This window comes from Cyprinodon tularosa, unplaced genomic scaffold (assembly GCF_016077235.1).
Source record: "Cyprinodon tularosa strain WSP-4 unplaced genomic scaffold, ASM1607723v1 ctg73, whole genome shotgun sequence".
Classification (NCBI taxonomy): Eukaryota; Metazoa; Chordata; class Actinopteri; order Cyprinodontiformes; family Cyprinodontidae; genus Cyprinodon; species Cyprinodon tularosa.
This window is the reverse complement of record NW_024039485.1, coordinates 2,199,471-2,217,636: the sequence shown is the minus strand read 5'-3', so window position 1 is coordinate 2,217,636 and position 18,166 is coordinate 2,199,471. Positions and strand designations below refer to the sequence as shown.

The 18,166-nt window shown below is 38.9% G+C and overlaps 1 protein-coding gene across 2 annotated transcripts in view; it reads left to right on the top strand.

Moving 5' to 3' along the window:
* Nucleotides 1-7,909, top strand: part of LOC119772886 (G patch domain-containing protein 8) — a 64,272-nt gene extending 56,363 nt beyond the window's left edge. For both annotated transcript variants that reach the window (XM_038269575.1, XM_038269574.1), the window contains exons 4-5: nucleotides 1,225-1,355; nucleotides 3,288-7,909. In XM_038269575.1, coding sequence (XP_038125503.1) covers nucleotides 1,225-1,355; nucleotides 3,288-7,083 — 3,927 coding nt within the window. In that variant the 3' untranslated portion in view covers nucleotides 7,084-7,909. The remainder of the gene's footprint in view (nucleotides 1-1,224; nucleotides 1,356-3,287) is intronic.
* The last annotated feature ends 10,257 nt before the right edge of the window (nucleotides 7,910-18,166 follow it).

The window sequence follows — 18,166 nt, the reverse complement described above, 5'->3', positions numbered from 1 at the left end:
TAATGAGCCCTGATAGTCTTCAGGTAAACACATCAGTCTGATGGATGCACTGACTGCCATTTTGCTCCCAAACTGTGCTGGTAAGCCCTGACTGGCATCCCGTCACATGCAAGAAGATGTTGGTACATGCACATATACTGTACTCTAGCTCAGACGGACCAGCTTTAAAACCAGGAGACTGGAGAACAAACAAAGGGAGATAGTGAAAGATGAACTACCGTTAGTTGTTCCAAACTGTATGCATTTAATCCAACCTTTATTTATTGATTTATTGTGTATGGAAATTAAATTTGATCCATAACAGATTCTTTTTTATTTGGGTGTGACTTATTGCAGTTTATATGTCCATGTTGGGTTTGATTTGTGGTTTAGCAGATACATGTAAGAGCAATCTAAAGATTGCAGGACAGAACACTGATAACTTTCTCAAATTGTAGTCATCATATCTTTAGAGATATTTGCATGTCTTTGCTGTGGTTGTAAATGTTGATGTGGAATTAGAAAGCAGATAGAAATATAAGGGGAAAAAAATCCTCAAAAAAAGGAAATTATGAAAAAAAAAAATTCTTATTAGATTCTTAGTGATTTTGAACCACTAAAAATGGTCAAGCCTTCAAGAAAAGTAAAGCTTTTGTTGTTGTCCTGTTGGATTACTTTAAATTTGAGCTTTGTACGTTATTGTCATTTCTGATCAACTTATAAGAACTACTTTTTACCTTTGCTGCTATATTTTCTAAAGATGTAGGTTTTTTCAGTTGCTTTTTTTATCCATAAAAGCAGTCATCAGACAATGTTTGTGGTTCCTTTGATGTAAAATCAGAAGTCAGTGAATCATTTTTCTTAAACTGGGATCATTATTTCATTTAAAGTTCTGTTGCCTCCTTCTCTGTCAGCAAAACATAAATGAAGGACCTTCCAACAGTTTAGAAACAGCATCAGTAACTCCCTCATGTCAAGTGCTTCTGTAGGCTGCTCTTCAGTGTTTGGTAGTGTTTTGGTCTCAAGCTGTGTGTTAAAGGAAAAAAACCCTTTTTCCTCAAGCTGAATGAAGTTGATTGCCCATGAGCTTCGGGGGAGAACATCTGCAAACAGAGCTTGCTGACGGCTTTGAAAGACAGCTGCATGCAGAGAGCCTGTGAAACTAATTTCTCTCTCACATCTTCTCTCTGTCATCTTTTTTCCTCCCCAACCACCCACCCCTTTTTATTTGTCTGCTTCCCGCAGAGGTTGAAGGAGCTGCAGCACCGAGAGTTTGTTCGCAACGTGGCCTCAAAATCATGGAAGGACCAACGCAAACAGGAGAAGGCTCTCAGGCGCCTGCATCAGCTTGCACAGCTGCAGCAAGAAAGGCAGCGGTGAGCAGGAGGAACGTGTGTATGTGTGTCTGACCGTGGCAGTCTGTGTGTAATGAGACCAGTGGCAGCAGTCCAGAGGGGTTAGAGAGCGTCACATCCAGTCATCGCTTCTTAGACTTGATGGATGCAAGCACAGATTTGAGAGCACTCAGCTGGCTAGATAGGCCACAGGTGAAGTAAATATAACATAAAGACACATTCTTGCTGACACGTGGAGAGTGGATGATTTGTAGGTGAAGGAGATGCAGGTTTTTTTTGAGGATACCGAGGAGTAGAAAAAATGTAAAGTTAATTATACTAGAGGAAAAAAAAGTTGAAACTTGCCTGTAATCTTAGTTATAAGAAGTGATAAAAAGTGTACACCACTTTATAATCATCTTGGTTGTTCTTATGTTATTTGCAATTAAGTGCTCTTCTATAATCAGATGAAAATAGGAGGATATCACTGTGAAAACAAAACAAAGGATGTTTTCTTTTACTCTTTCCTTATTGTTATTCATGTGGGAGTATTCTGTTGAGAGTGCAGCAATATAATCTGTGCTAAAGTTACATACTTTATGGAATGGACTAAACAAATATTTTATTTATACATTAATAATAGAAGTGCTGGGAAGTTGTCCTAAAAAAATCCTGCAACCAAACAGTTATAGAACTATAGGTACTAGTATTTATATTTCTGTTAATAACTTGAGTTGGCACAAGATGACTTAATGACTCCTCAAGTGAAGGATTGTGAATTTACTTTTACAGCCTGAAATATTTTGAACCTTTATTTGCTTTTCATCTTATAGATATAGTTATAGTTTTCAAATAAGAATAAAACAATTTATATCAGTTAAAAGAGTAAGTCTTACAAAGAACTTTGCTCTCATTAACCACAATTTTTTTATCCATCTTACTTGCAAAGAAACAGGCCTGATTAGTGGCAGACCTGTAGTTTCGACAGATTACTTATAGATAAACTGTCTTCATACATTAGGGGGGCAAAAAGCAACGCATAATACCCAAATACAATAAATAAATAAAAATCGAGAATAGTGGAGAGAACAAAACACGTGATTTATCCATGGAGAGAGTCTTGAAGTTTCTAAGGACGGCACCATACCACAGTGAGAGCCATTGCAGAAAATAGAAAAACCTGAAACAGTGGGGAACCTAACCAGGAGCAAACAGCATAAATGACTCATCCAGGAGCTCACAATAGAATCCATAATAGCATCTACATCACTGGAAACATCATGCCAATAGGGATGTTTCTGGTCTGCGATGTCGATCCTATTTATTATGTATGAGGGATCGTGGATCAGTTTAAATACATCAAAATACTTAAAAAGGTCATGTTTTGTTTTGTTATGCTATGCTATAATATGAAATGTCCCTAAAACCTGAGCTTGACAAGACAAGAACGTCAAACAGCATCTTTATTCCAGACCAACAAGCTTAATGTTAGGAGTAGTCAGCCCAGTCCCTGGACGATAGACCTGGAGAAAACTCAGAGGCTGACATTAAGCCTGTTACATTATTTCTGAAGCAAATATTATTTAAATAGGCTGTAACATCCCCCATGCATTTGCGAGGAAAGGAACAGTCACTTCTTAAGCACATTTCCTTATGTTTAACACAACTCTAATTGACATATGATGAAAAAAAGAAAAAAATTAAGATAATTGAGCCAATAATAACCAATAATAATCCAATAACAAAATTTGTACTTAAAACATTAATGTAAAAGAAAAGCTCAACAGATATTTAGGAGAGCTTATTATTTAACTTTGCTTTTCAGGGATCAATGACAGGAAATATGACCAACAATGTGCCATTTCATTTAGTTCTAAGATGTAATGGATTGTGTTTTAAACACCAGTTATGTTTTATTTTGTGACAAATGTGAAAGAAGTAAAATCTTTTTGTGTATTTTATATCTTGTTGCAGAGTTCCAAGAAGGACTTATGGGCTTATACATGCAGCTAAAGCTTTTAGTCAGACACAAGATAAAGATGTGAACCAAAGAAACTGCAGCTCAGAGGACAATCCTAAATCCTGTGACCACCGCCAGCAAAGCACAGCTACAAAGCCAAGGACTTTCAGCAACAAGTCAGATGATTCATGCCAATCTCTTTTAGAAATACCTTTAGCCACAGCTCTACAAGAGTCTCCTCCAATCTCTTCAGTGTCTCATACAGACCCTCCATCGTTGCATCGTGAATCTTGCCACAGCTTTTGCTCCCAACTGCCTCCCTCTGCTCAGGGGAGGGTGGGTGGAAGGCTTGGAGTGTCCTTCTGTTTCTCTCGGAGAGGACCCAGGCTAGAGCCTTCTGCTTCTGTCTTCTCTGACCTGGAGGAAGAGGAGAGAGAGAGGAGGGAACAAATGAAGGAAAAAGTAAAGGCGATAATGGAAGATATTGACAAGGAACTAGGGGAAGCAGATGAAAGTGAAAAGGAAAAGTCCAGTTCTGAAAGCATAGTGTTGAGAGACAAGGAACCAATCCCCGGAGAGTTCACAAGGAAGGAGGAACAGATGGAATGTTTTCCTATTTCCTCTGCAGCCACTGATAATCAGAGTCAGGACTTATTAATTCCCCAGTCACAGGCTGCAATGACTCTGTGTGAAGCTGCACTAGCATTGTCTGAGATGGACATCAAACAGAAAGACAGAGTTGAAGAAAGACATGAAATAACACTGAGACAGAGGGATGGTGATCATTTTCTAGATGTGCAAGGAAAGGATGGCTCAAGTCACCTGAGATGGCCTGCCAGTTTGCTTAAGTTCACAAAGTCCCATCCACACATTTCCTACAGCTGCAACCCGCTCTGCACAAATGCTGGACCTGTGGAAAGGCTTACTGAAGATCCACAAGAGTCGCAACAAAATCTGCTGAGTGCTCTTTCAGGTGAATTAAATTCGTTTGTGCCATCTGTTCAAACAGCAGATGCTCACTCCTGTTTACAAGAACGAGAAAGACATGAGATGAGAACACACAGACAGGGAAAAGATAAGCAACATATCAATGTAGAGACAGAAGCACATCTGCTCCTTGAAAACAAAGAGCTTCAATCACCAGAATCAGCATCAGACAAAGGAAGGTGCCTGCTAAGAGAGGAAAATTGCATGGGGGTAACCCCCCATCCATTTGACCCCACTCAGAGTGACAGCTCTGATACAAACTCACAATATACTCCAGGAGGCAGATTAGTGGGTGCAAGAGGGATCAGGAAGAGAGCCATCACAACCCTGAGCTGTAAATTAGGGTCTGTCATCCAGCCTGGCACACAGGGGATATGCATCAGCTCGTCCAGGTGTGAATGTGGCAGTGAGACAATACACAAGTGTGCCAGAACTCCAGAGCCACATGTGGGTGTCCCAAAAGTGTCACCAAGAAAGAAAAAGACCAACACCAAGAAACACAAGCTGGCAAAAAGAAAAAAGAAGAGGAATAAGAAAGAAAGATCCTCAAACAAAATACAATTACGAAAGTTCAAAGTGCGGAGCGTTGTCTCTGAAGTCCGGAGAGCAAAAGACACTGAAAATAGTTCGACAAGGAAACTTAAGCAAAGAAAGGAAAGAACGAGGGGGGTGGCTGGCTCACGCAGTAACTGTCTCCTGGGGAGATGTGCGGCTGAACCAGCATCTGTCTCTGTCAGAAAGAGGAGGCCTCAGAGGAGCAACTATGGTAAACTCAAGTCAAAGCTGGGCAGTGAGCAGGCTGAACCATACAGTTTGTGCTCTGGGCTCAGGGGCAGAGTAGGGGAGAGAAAGCAAGAAGGGGATGCAGCCGCTTTTCCCTGGCGGTCCCATTTCTTTCGTTCCCCCTCACCGGGATGCAACTCAACACAGTTTTGGGAAAGGGGTCACCATAGCAACTCCAAGAGTTTCATTGACTTCCGTTACCCTGACAACAACTGTGGTAGCAGCCTGATGAAAAAGAGAAAACTCCTCCGCAGGGACAGAGAATTCATTCATGAAGATAGGATGAAATCAGAGGGTTGGTCAGGCCGCAGAGATAGAGGCCTGACTTTAGACCCCCAGCGGTGGGAGTGGATGAGAAGTGGCCGTGCTGGAGACAGTCAGGACGGCAGGTTGAGGGTTGAATGGAGCCCGAAAAATAAAGGAAATCAGTGGGATCATGTGGGAAGGTTTAACCCAAGTCCCACATGCTGGAGCAGGAGACATGAGAAGACAAAAGATGTAGATTGGGACAGGAGTAGCATTGACACATGGACTTTTGGCAGTAATGACAGCTGGGAAGACAGAGAAACAAATAGATCAGTTTCTTGCGCCACGGCAACTTGTGACAGTAGAGATAGCCCAGGCAGAACATGGAGATGTGAAGACACAAGGCAGTCAAGTTCAAATCCCCTTTCAAGTCCTGAGTGGTGGACAAGCCGGCAGCCGTCCAGAGGCCCGAGTGGAATGGGTGCACAGGGCAGCAAATGCCCTAGCCCACGCTCATGTAGCCCCTGTAGCAGCACCAGCTTGTCAGAACTTAGCTGCGAGTGGAGCAAAAGCAGCACCTGCTCAGGAGTCACTGTTGATAGGTTAACTGTCGGCTCCTGCACAGTATCGTCAACTTTTCCAGAGACACCTCTAGAGGAAAGGAAGCACGCCAGCCCTACATTTACTCCATCCATGCCTCCCGTTTCTCAGTCATTCCCCCAGATTACCCAGCTGAAAAGGCCACGCCTCCATTGTGAGAGTAATTCTACACTGGTAAAGGAGACCCGTTCAGAGTTAGACAATGAATCCTCTGCTTCAAACACAGCTTCTCCTGGGAGGCTCCCCTGTAAGACTCTGGCACAGACAGCATCTAGAGCGATGATTTTACCTCTCATTGGAAAACGCCCTGCGATCCAGAGAAAGGCCAGAGAAAAACAGGGTCTGCTGGAGAGGAGTCAGGAAAAGAAGAGAGAGGAGGATGCCAAAATCCACGAGGCTCTTGGCAGCCTTAAAGGTTCCCTGAACACTCCTGACTCTGATTCCAGCAGCATCCCAAATCTTTTTTTGCCTCAGATTAGGACAGATGACAAACAGACAGGTATAGAAAACACTGCACCAATCAGCTTTTCAGCAGAGGAGATGGACAAATACCGTGTCTTGCAGGAGCAGGCAAGAGAGCACATGCAGAAAGTCCTGAAAAATATTCATAAAAGTCCAGATATTCACACAGAGACAAGCAATACACTCAGCATGCAGACAGATACTGCTGTTATTCTGCAAGAAAAATACAAACCTGCGCTTCAGCACAGCCCAATAGAGCCTCAGTTGATTCATCCAGATTTGTTGCAAAGACAACTTCAGCACACATTTCATGTCAGTGTCCCACTCTCAGAGGAGAGCTATACACACCCTGCTCCCCTGGGAGTTTCAAACCTCAACCCACTTCCCCCTCCTCCCCCAATGTCAAATCTTCAACATGTAATTTTACAACATACAGCTCTCTCCTTGCCCCACCATGTACCCTCCATTCCCAACTCATCTACTTCCCTTCACCAAAATTCTTCTCAACAACCTCCTTCCCTTCCTTATCCTCTTCACTTTACACCATTCCCCATTTCTTCCCTGTTTCCGACAATTTTGTTTTCCCATCATCCTATCCCTCTTGTCTCTCATGCCCCAGCATTGCATCCATCCACTCTCACTCCACTATCCCCAGTTGTCTTGCAGCCTTTAAACTCACCGCCTTTCATTGACCGATCATGGCCAATGCAGTTTCAACAGAAGGCAACATGATTTTTCTCAGAGTCACTGCCATGTTTATTAATCTCTCTTGGCATCACTAAACAGTGACAAGACAAGAGGGAATGCCTGGGAAAAGCGTTTTGTTTTTTTTGTTTTTTTTCCCCCACCCAAACTAGGCCTCTCTTATTGGTGTACACAAATCAGCACCATCTCTTACTTACATTTGCCCCCATAAACTTCACACATGAATATGCACCAACAGATATTTACTATTCTCAAGTGAAAATGTGTCTCTTTGTTTGGCCTCTGCTCTGCTGCAGCTTACAGTTGAAATAAAACTTTATTTCTGTCCATTTGCCATCATTCCTCATTCAGGTCCAGCATAAAGGGGAAAGGTACACCTGCTTTTCAAAGACAAGCTGGGCTCATGTCATCCTCTCCTTTTCCTCTAGAGCTACAGGCAGACCAGGCACAGGGTAACAATAGAAATGGATAATACTCCCTGCTTATCTCCATTTCATTCAGGTTATCTGGGTTAGACTTAAACTTTCAACAAAAAAAGATAACATACCAAGGACCAGGGGTGGTGGTGCCACAGCCATTTTATGTAAGCTCTGTGTGACATAGGAGTAATCCTGCCCAAAGAGAAATTTATATCACAAAGGACATAGATTAGTATATTTGAAACTATTAAAATTAAAATGTTTTTATACACTATTACCTACTAAATAAATGTATTGATAGATATCCATTTACAAAATTAAATGAGGAACATGATGTTTTTGTTTTTTGCAAAAATGCATTGAACAGTTCATGAAGCTGATATGTTATATTAAAGTGTGAGTGATAATAAAGGGGCTGTCAAAAGTTTTCAAAATTCTGTCTGATGTCTTGTGTTGCTGTTTTTTCTCCATAACATGTCTTCTGCATCTCAAATGAACTCCTGGTCTCATAACATACAGCAACTATCTGCTGTTTTATATTTGCTTCAAAAACAGGGATCACTTGCTTTTTAGCGTACTTGGTATCCAAATAACAAATGTACTCTGAATGATATTGAATTGGGAAGATAGTATTTTCTAAAGCAGGCCCTGGTTATTAAACACATTACATTCTACATGTTTGTCTGACCAAAGTTAACTAAAACAATACTGATTTATGTCAACATCAAAATTATCAGCAGTTAACAATCTAGTGTTACCCTGCAATTTTGACAAGCTGTCCTGCATGAAAACATCAGCAAGATGTCACTTTACTAAATATTGGTTGTCAAGCCAGATCTAGTGTACCTTTAAAAAATCAACCTATGCTAATACAGTCAAGATAAAAGATATTCATACAAATATCAGATGAAGTTTTAAAATCAGAGTCCTAACTTGTATCTACTGGTATCTACTGAAGAATCTGTGGCACTTAAAGGTTTTTACTTAGGAACGTTACTTTTAATTATTTTCATATGAACCAGAAAGCATCAGCCTCTAAGGTTGTCCAACCCTCAGCTTAGTCTTTAGTGACAAATAACGAAGCAATACATTTTTTCAGTGAAAGTGTCAGATCAATATCTTAGCTTTTTTAATCAAACTAATCAAACAAGCAAATCAAAGCTGTGCCGTACAAATTCCCACTGGGAGAAAAAAAATGTCTGTAGGTGTCAATAAAAACGGACAGAAGAGACTGCAATGACTAGGATGTCAGGGGTAAGTGAAGTGAGACATTATCACAATACTAATGTAGGCCATGTAACACTGATGAAATGTGGCGGGATACTTCATTACACTTTAGAGCTGCTGAGGTTTCAAGTATATTGCGACAATGTTAATAAAGTGTTGGATGGGAACTCTGTATGATCAAATGTCTGGTTATGAATTAGTTAAGTCAGTATCTATAATAATATCTCCTGATGTGGGATTATAAATGCTAAAATAATCTATGCCTCACCACCTTTCTACAAACTTAGAAGAGGTCATTGTCGTTTTGTATGTTGGAACCAAAAGTCTTGATTTTGGGGTCAGGATTACTAAATGTAGACAATCAAATAAAAAAAGATCTGACTTTAGCCTGTATTAAAGCTAATTTTTCTGAGCAGAAACCTAAAAAATGTGAATTTAGAGTTCCATGGAAAATTCAGTTTATACCTTTTTCATTTGAGGCATTTACCTCCTATGACTCTTTAGCACATGGTGCATGTATACAGTGTTAACCAAATTTACTGGCATGCATTATAAAAACAAATGTTTTATTGTACCAAACCAGATTCACACTGAAAATGTGAATGAAATGAAAATTAGAATGAATAAAAACTTTTAAGTTGAGTAAATTAATTAATTGAAAAATATCCATCCATCCATTTTCTCCCGCTTAGTCCTTGTCAGGGTTGTGGTGGGGCCAGTGCCTGTCTCCGGCAGTATACGGGCGAGAGGCAGTGCACAACCTGGAAAGGTCACCATTCTGTCACATTGCAACACAAAGACACACAAAGACACATAACCAGGCACAAACACACAATAACACCTAAGGACAAGTCAATTTTGGACTGTGAGAGGAACTCGGAGTACCAAGAGAGAACCCACGTATGTACAGAGAGAACATGCAAACTCCATGCAGAAAGACCTGGGTAGGAATCAAACCTAGAACCTTCTTGCTGCAAGGCAACAGCCCTACCCACTGTGACTATCCACTGTTCAGCCCTAAACGAGAAATACTTAAAAAAAAAAAAAAATTGTTAAGACAATCCCTGTTGGCATAAATTTTGGTACCCCTGGTGTAATAACTTCTACAACAGTCTTATGACAGTACACACTACAACACTTCATATTGTCGGACAATAAAGGAAACAGGATGCTTACCCATTCCTCTTTAAAGAATCTCTCTTGATCATTCAAAGTCCTCTCTCATGCCCATTCCAGCTTACATCCACAGGTTTTGTGTCTAGTATTTAGAATCAAGGATGAATAATCATAAAAAATATGAATATCATGTCTTTGTAAGTCGTTTGGTCATACATTTTAGATCACTAAATGCTAAAATAAGTAATGACTACACACCTTCAGTTTCTACTTAGTATGAACTATGATAGTGAATGAAGTTTAAACTTAGAAAGTTGTAAATACATATTCTTAATGTCTAACATGGAGGATGACTTTGCCCTTTAAAAGGTTCCATATTTTGTGGGTGTGATGCATCTTATTGCTAAACACTTAGGCCATTTTGTCTAAAGACTAATTTTTCTAGCCTAATTTCAAGCTGCTTTTAAACAGCAGAAAATAAGGGGCAGAAAAAAAATCCCAAACTTTTTTCATCATTAATAAAATAGATGAGTTTCATTCTCATATTTCTTGCCAAGGGTTATGGATGATTGTAACTGTTGCTATGCATTCAAGCCTGGTAATAAAGCTGCTTGCCAAATAGTTGATAGCAGCAGCGGTCGGCTCCCAGGGAACAGAACCCAGATGAAAACATAGCGGCATCTAGATGGCGTATGGACCCGGACTTCCAAGAGTGCTTGGAGAAATTGAATCGATTTTTCCTCCATGATATCAAAGAGCACAGGTCTTTACTGAGGTTAGAGACGGGAACAGCAGAGGGGGCAATAATCAGACAAAGACAATACTGAAAACATATACCCCCAACACAGAGGTAGTGGCAAAATGTAATGCAGAGATCATGTATTTAGAGCCTAAGTTTGTTTTCTCCTCCTCTTGACCCCTTGAGTACCTGACAAACAAAGAGCCACTATAATTAAATGGACAAGAGATCAAACAGACTGGCTAAAATATATCACAGCAATAGTTAGCACATTTAATCATAAACCTCTCTATCTCTACCTATATATATATATATATATATATATATATATATATATATATATATATATATATATATATATATATATATATATATATATATATATATATATATATATATATATATATATATATCTTTGTGCTCTGAAACTGATAATAAGCAAGAAATTACAAAATCAACAGTGTCACTCTTGGCCTTCATCTCCACTTCATAGGAATTCAAATTAATGCTGCAGTCTTAAAGCAAATTAACAAAAACTAGTCACATTAGGCAAAAAGGGTTGCTTTAGAAGAAAATAATAAGGTAGAGCTAAGAACTTTTATTATAGAAGAAAATTGCAGCTGTCCTAAACTCTGGCAGCGCAGCCATGTGAAAATTAGTAATCACAATATCAGTGTACTTCCTGTCAGTGACTGATTAAACCATTACCTAAACCCCGAGATTTGCCCCCTAGTGGGTTCATGTTTTGCCGCGGCATGCGCGCGCCCCCAGAGAGCATGTTGATTTATGATGGAGAGGAAGCAGTTTGCTCAATCAATCAGCTTCTGAGAGCTAATGAGGAATAAAAACTAAAGCTGGCACTCAGTCAGACACATCAGCAGCTCTGAAGAGCTCTTTGCTTGGGCAAGAACTCGTTATTGGCACCATATCTAACTGTGTTATTAAAGAGCACCGAATGTGTTCAAAGAAAAGTGCTTTTCACAATGGATAAGACAATCAGTTTATCCAAAATGTGTAAGGTTATCTATACTGTCCTGTAAAAGTATTCAGATTCTTAAACTTCTCCACATACTTTTGCATTAAAGCAAAAAATATATTTTACTAGGATTTTATATAAATAACCAAATGATTGTTGCTGCAACAGTCAACAAAATCCAGATTCAAATGAGACACCAAGACCACAATTGTGTTTGTGATGAATGTCATTCGGTGTTGATGCAATCGGAATTAGTCTAGTTTGAGATAAAGGCTAAATAACTTTTTTGTGTGAGCCAACAACTGGGTTCTTGATCGAATGAGAAAATAATAAACTTTAAAACCAAGGGAATGGTAGACCTTTGGCAATGCCACATCTTAAAGTCTAATCAGAATCAATCAGAATCAAAATACCCAGAATTAAAAATTACTTGAAATTATAATTTATGTCTACTCTTTGCTTTGTTTATAAATAGTAATAAGCAGACAGTGATTTATTAATCATAGTTTTACCCAACTATAGTCTCAATAGTAAACAATTACTTTTTTAGTTTCAGCAAATCTAAAGAAAAAAACAGAGATTAAATGGAAATTTAAGATTACGGTAATCAGTTTCACCGATGAAACATGAAATTGATTTAATCTTTAATAACTGGTGTGACTGGTTCACATAGCTGCAATCCCTGAACATAATGCTGTTGGTACCGTGTTTCAGAACAGAGATGGTCAACTGTAACCATTTTCTACTACAGGTAAGATTTTGCGTGCAGGGAAATTTTTCAGTTTTGCTCAAATATAAAAAAAACCCACCTTCTTCAGCAAGTTTGCTGTGTCCACTTATATGAGAACCACATACAATCGGCACAGAGACTTCACGTTCACGACATATGACAATCTCCAGATAAGTTTATTGGATTGCAATTACTTTGGCTGGCATTGGGGTTAAAGATGGTCAACATGTCTGACTTACTCAATAATCAGCTGGAATGCTGTTTTACTGCACAGCACAGTCAACATTATTACCTAACAAGAAAGATTTTTTTCTACTACAGTGACATTCATTAAAAGTTTTTTTTAGTTCTGATGCACAGAAGCACACTGTTTAAATTAAATTCCCCCCCATTTTTACTTCCTCTTTTCAGTTTTCTGTGACTTTACCAGCAAATGAGAATAAAAGTTCAAAAGAACATGAAATGACAGATTTAAAGCTGAAATTCTGGTCTCCATTACCTGAACAGTCTGGTGACCTTTTAGTTGGATCATTATGCCGTGTTGGATTCTGCATCTGCTGTGATGTTTCCTTTTTTTGTGACTCACCTTGTTAACTCTTCCTGGGCTTTTGAACTTCCCCTAAAAGTACAGTTCAAAGACTAATCTGCCACCGCTGATGTGTCAAGAGAGACTGCGTTCCCTGCAGGTGTGATATATGGAGAGATAATTGGATTCGGGCTGTTTAGAGCTTTTACTTCAAAACAATGCATCACCATGTACATCACTGAGCCAGGGAGAGCATCTTCATCTAATGGAAAACCACCTTGTTTTTTGTTTTATTGAATTGTTGTTTACTCCGCTCTGCTGCTGAGCCAAAATATGTTTCTTTAAGACTTTTTTCTGGTGTCGAAAAGTGATATATATATATATACACCGTATATATATATATATATATATATATATATATATATATATATATATATATATATATATATATATATATATATATATATATATATATATATACACCGTATATATATATATATATCGCCAAAGTTACTGAGACACTTCTCTTGAAGTTCAATGAAATATCTAAGTCTTAAGCATTTATTATTAGATTGATAACAACTGCTTCATCTCTTCTGTAAAGGTTATCTACATTATTTAGGAATATCTTTGGAAATATACCACTTTTGTTAGTACCGTATTTCTTAAGTCAGTAGTTCCAGACAAAAAGTCCTGGCACTCTGCACACAAATCTAATAATTTACAAGGTGCTCACTCTAGTTAAGTTCAAAGTTCTGTGCAATTGACGTATTCTCCTACACAGCAAACCTGCTCAACATGTCTTTAAAGTCATTTTTCAAAATTTAAATTTACACTCTCATCCTGCAAAATACCTGGACCTCCACTAACTCCTCTGTCCCCCTCTGCAGTGAACCCACTCGTGACCAGTCCAATCTCTTCCTGGATCTGATTAATCTGTGTGCCTTTCAGAACCCACTCGTGACCAGACGAGTTCCCCACTGGATCTGATCATTTATTGTGTACAACCTTCTTTAATAAACCTTTGAACTTTTCTCCTGCCTCTGAGTGTTCTGCATGTGGGTTAGACACCTTAAACCAAACATGACAAAGAGCCCATATTAGTTGATGAAGGACTCCAAGTGGAGACATCATCAAACTTTTGGAATCAATGCTCTAAAAAGCTAGATTCTAGATGGTAAATCTTCCGCAATATGGGGCACAATCAAAGACCTCACCTCTTTGAGCATCAGCATCACGTCCTGACCTATCTAAGGTTTGCCAGTGACCACTTGGATTACTCAGAGGACGGTTATGTCGTCTGAGGAGACAAAAAGAGGGCTTTTTTTGTTCTTTTGCTTTTTAGTCTAAAATCCAATCACCATGTTTGGAGAAAAAAAAATAATTGTGTACAACCCCAAAAACACTCTCCCTACCATGAAGCATGGAAGCGAAACATACTGCAAACAAAGGTTTTTGTAACAAATACTTTTTTTTTTTCGTTTTTAATACATAAAATACCTATTTCATGAAAAATAAGTTAACATTTATTTCTTCAACCCAGATGATTGAGAATTTACACAGGCATTAATCACTTCAGTATACTATTATACATTGCTTTTTATTTAGATTCCTTCACTCACACTTCAAGAGTTCCGGTATATAGAAAAATAAAAGACATGCATAATCAGCTGTTTATTAAATACTTATTCTCCCCACTCTTTAGGGACTTGAGGTCCTTTAGCAACAACTCAGCATTGTTTGATCACCTCAGTGGTCCTGACCATATTTTTTTTTTTTTTTTACCACCTTCATATCTCAGTAGGAACCCATCTTATAGCTACTTCAAGAAGGACGATACGCCAAATCACAAACTCTTACCATCTCAAGCTGGGTTTTTATTATTTTTAAGATGAGAATCATTCTGCTATTGTCTGTTGGACTACACAGTCACCTGTAGCTTTGGGAATTTTTTTTTGTTTTTGTTTTTTTGTTTAAGATATGTATCTGAGAAATTGGAAACAACTGCATCATCATGACATTATGGACCAAAGACTTTCTGGAATATTTCTGATGCCATGTTGAATCTATGCAGATGTTTTTTTTTAAATGTGAATCTAAAAAAAGTGGACAATGGGAAAAATAAATGGCAATTCTATCCCACAATGTATTTAAAGATTAGAAGTGGCATGCTCTGCGATATTCTTAAACTTGACATGGACTCATCCCAAGGACATGACGCAATCAACACATTGCTTCCACTCATCTGTACAAACCCACAGGTGTAATGGAGGAGATTTCAGGAGGCTGTAATAGTGAGATGTGATGCTCGGTTGTAAGGCAGCATGGTTAATTTCCTGGTTGTGTTATCTCTGAGAGACAGATGTTCTCAGCAAAGATTATGGTGCATGCACAGACAAAGCAAAAAAAAAAAAAAAAAAAAAAACTTGCACACAAACTGGGAGAATTCAGAGATGCGTGAACACATTTGCAGCAGGGGGAATTTAAAATAGCCTCTATTGACAAAAAAAAGAAGAAAAATCAGATCAATTATTAAGAAGAATTCTCTGAGCTTATTGTAGGACACAATCTGTTTCTTTGGATAAAACATGGGAAAGAAACCTATTATTCTTACAGAAAGTTTTTCTTGCACGAAACAGATTCACAGAAGAGGATAAAGATCATTTGATACATGGCTTCACCCTGCGGCTGTCAGCCCCTTGGGTTAGATAACCATCCATCCCATTATGCTGTTAATCCAGTTTGAATGCAGGGCCACAGCTTAAAATACATCAATCTAGATGGATGAGACACAATTTCCTGTCAACGAACAAGTCAGGGGTGTCGATTTCATCCTCTGCATCCTTTTGTCCCGCTTGTCTAAATTTCTGTCTCCTTTCCAGGCTCTTTGTCATGTCTGAGAATATTCATAAACTGCTCCTGCAACCAAGCACAGTATCCATGATTCACAGAGCGGCCTTAACGGCATCATTGAAAGGTTGAACGAATTGTTTATGGGCCTTGAAGCAAACAAGAGTGGTTGAGCGTGACTTCAAGGAGGCTTTTTCCACAAATGAACATATGGAGGTATGTGCAAACATTAGAGCTGCCTCTCAAACTCATTTATTGTCCTCTCAGCTCAGATCTCCCTCCTCCTGTTTTCGTTTAAATGGCTTCAGCTTTAAGTCTCCATATTCAGATAATTTCCTCCTTAATCCCTTCAGAGGAGCTCCTCTCTTAACTTTCTAGTTAAGTCAGTGAAACACACCAACACAGAATAAACAGCACACACACAAGTCCTGCAATTTCCACTTATCTGATACAAGGACAACTGGTGGCTGCCTTGCTGATGTGTGCTAACTGACTGTAGGAGGGTATTTTAATGATTAGAGCCCAATCAGGGTGTTGTTTAGAAACACATGCATTTTAAAGCTGTTAATCCGGGATTATTTCCCCTCCCCTCATATTATTACTGTCGATTATTAAAAACAACATACAGACTACACACAAACATCCACCTCCCACACATACTCAAATGCTAATTATGGCATGGTTTCCCTGGAGACGAAGCTCATACAAGCATCTGAGGTCTCTTAACATAGCTCCACATTGCCTATAGCTTTAACACAAATTTGGTTGATGTATAACTTTATAAAAGGAATTAGTTGGGCACAAAACAGGATGGGCCTTTCTTCCGGATATTTTCTCTGTTAAAAATTGTCATTTTGAAATTTGTCAAAATACATTGCTGCTTTTAAACAATTTTCTAAAGTCAACATAGAGGTGGATGGATGGATGGATGGATGGATGGATGGATGGATGGATGGATGGATGGATGGATGGATGGATGGATGGATGGATGGATGGATGGATGGATGACAAGTGGAATAAATAGATGTATTACTCTTTTTTTCTTCTTTAATAGGATTTTTTTGTTTTCCTTATTACACAAAATAATTCACTCGGGCAGACTCTTACACACCTGTAGGAGTAGACTAGGCTCGGCTAGGTGTTGAGGCCTAGATGTTTGGATGAGAGTGAGGTTCCCTGAGGTCTAAGGTATCTGCTTCCATCATGTCTCGCAACAGCTGTATGAGAAGCCCTTCTAGCTTTTCACCAAGTAGTTAGTGAAATCCTTCGTCTACTGTAACCAGAACAGACTGGTCTCCATTTCAAACATTAATAAATGCTGCTTGAACGAAGACCAATAATTGCTCTCTTGTTGAACAAGACTGATGCTTTTTTTTTTTTTTCCAAAAACAACAATTAGGTAAATTGTAAATATAACACAGACATAGTTCAAATAGATGGGTATACAAATGGACTATTATGTAATTTTGAAAAAAAAATCCACTTTATAACTTCAAAATTATTATTACCTGTACGGTACTTTCCCTTTTCACCTTTCAAAGTTAAAGTTTACCCGCAGTTCTAAAGCTGATGTACAGGTGAGACAATGTTGAAGGGTTTTTATATCACCTGAAGCCTTGTTTGTCCACTCTGGCCCCTCTCACACTGGGTCAGCTCAGAATAACCAGACATGGCTGACTGGCTGTGTCCTCTAACCTCCGCCTGAATCATTAATTGCACAGGGCTACAGATGAGCCAGGCATACACATGCCACAACACACGGGCGTAACCACGAAATTGCACTGGCACATAAGACCTGCTTTAATTAGAAAAACGAAAATGCTGGATGACAAAATAGCTCCAGGTAGACATTCCTCAAGGCCTGCAGTTGTGCATTACCGTAACCCAACAACAACCGACATGGATACTTTAAAAGCACACAGCATGGTCCACAAATAACAAAACGTCATGTCATATAAACCTGTAAAACTTTTAAAACATGCACAGCTCCGACACACACGCACAAACACACGCAGACACACAATCCATGTTTTAAATACAAAGTCAGCTCCTGGAGCATATTTAATGCTCTTTATACACAAACATGAAGAATCTGATAAGGGTATCAAACAGCAACTAAGCCTCTCAGCTTGAAGCAGGGTCACCATCTGCTGCAGGATCTCTGATAACGTTCATATTTAACGGGTCTTGGGATTTTTCAAAGCAACCACACTGCAGTGGATGCTTGTGGAGTGTTTTCAGTGATAACAGTAGGGGAACACTGGCTGAACGGTCTTATTTGGTGGCATAAAGTTGGACAAGATGCTCTCATCATCATTATGCTGCTATAAAAATTTGGGGCTTTTGATTATTTATTTTCATTGGCTTTCTTAGGGTGGTTAGAATATTCAAAACTTTAGTCAATTTAGATTTTTGTAAATAATATTAAAATGAGAATTTCCGATTAATTTTCTTTAATCCAAAGAGGGGTTAGGACAATAAAAATTATAGATATACCGCAGTAGTGTTTGGTGAAATTTCCTTTAGC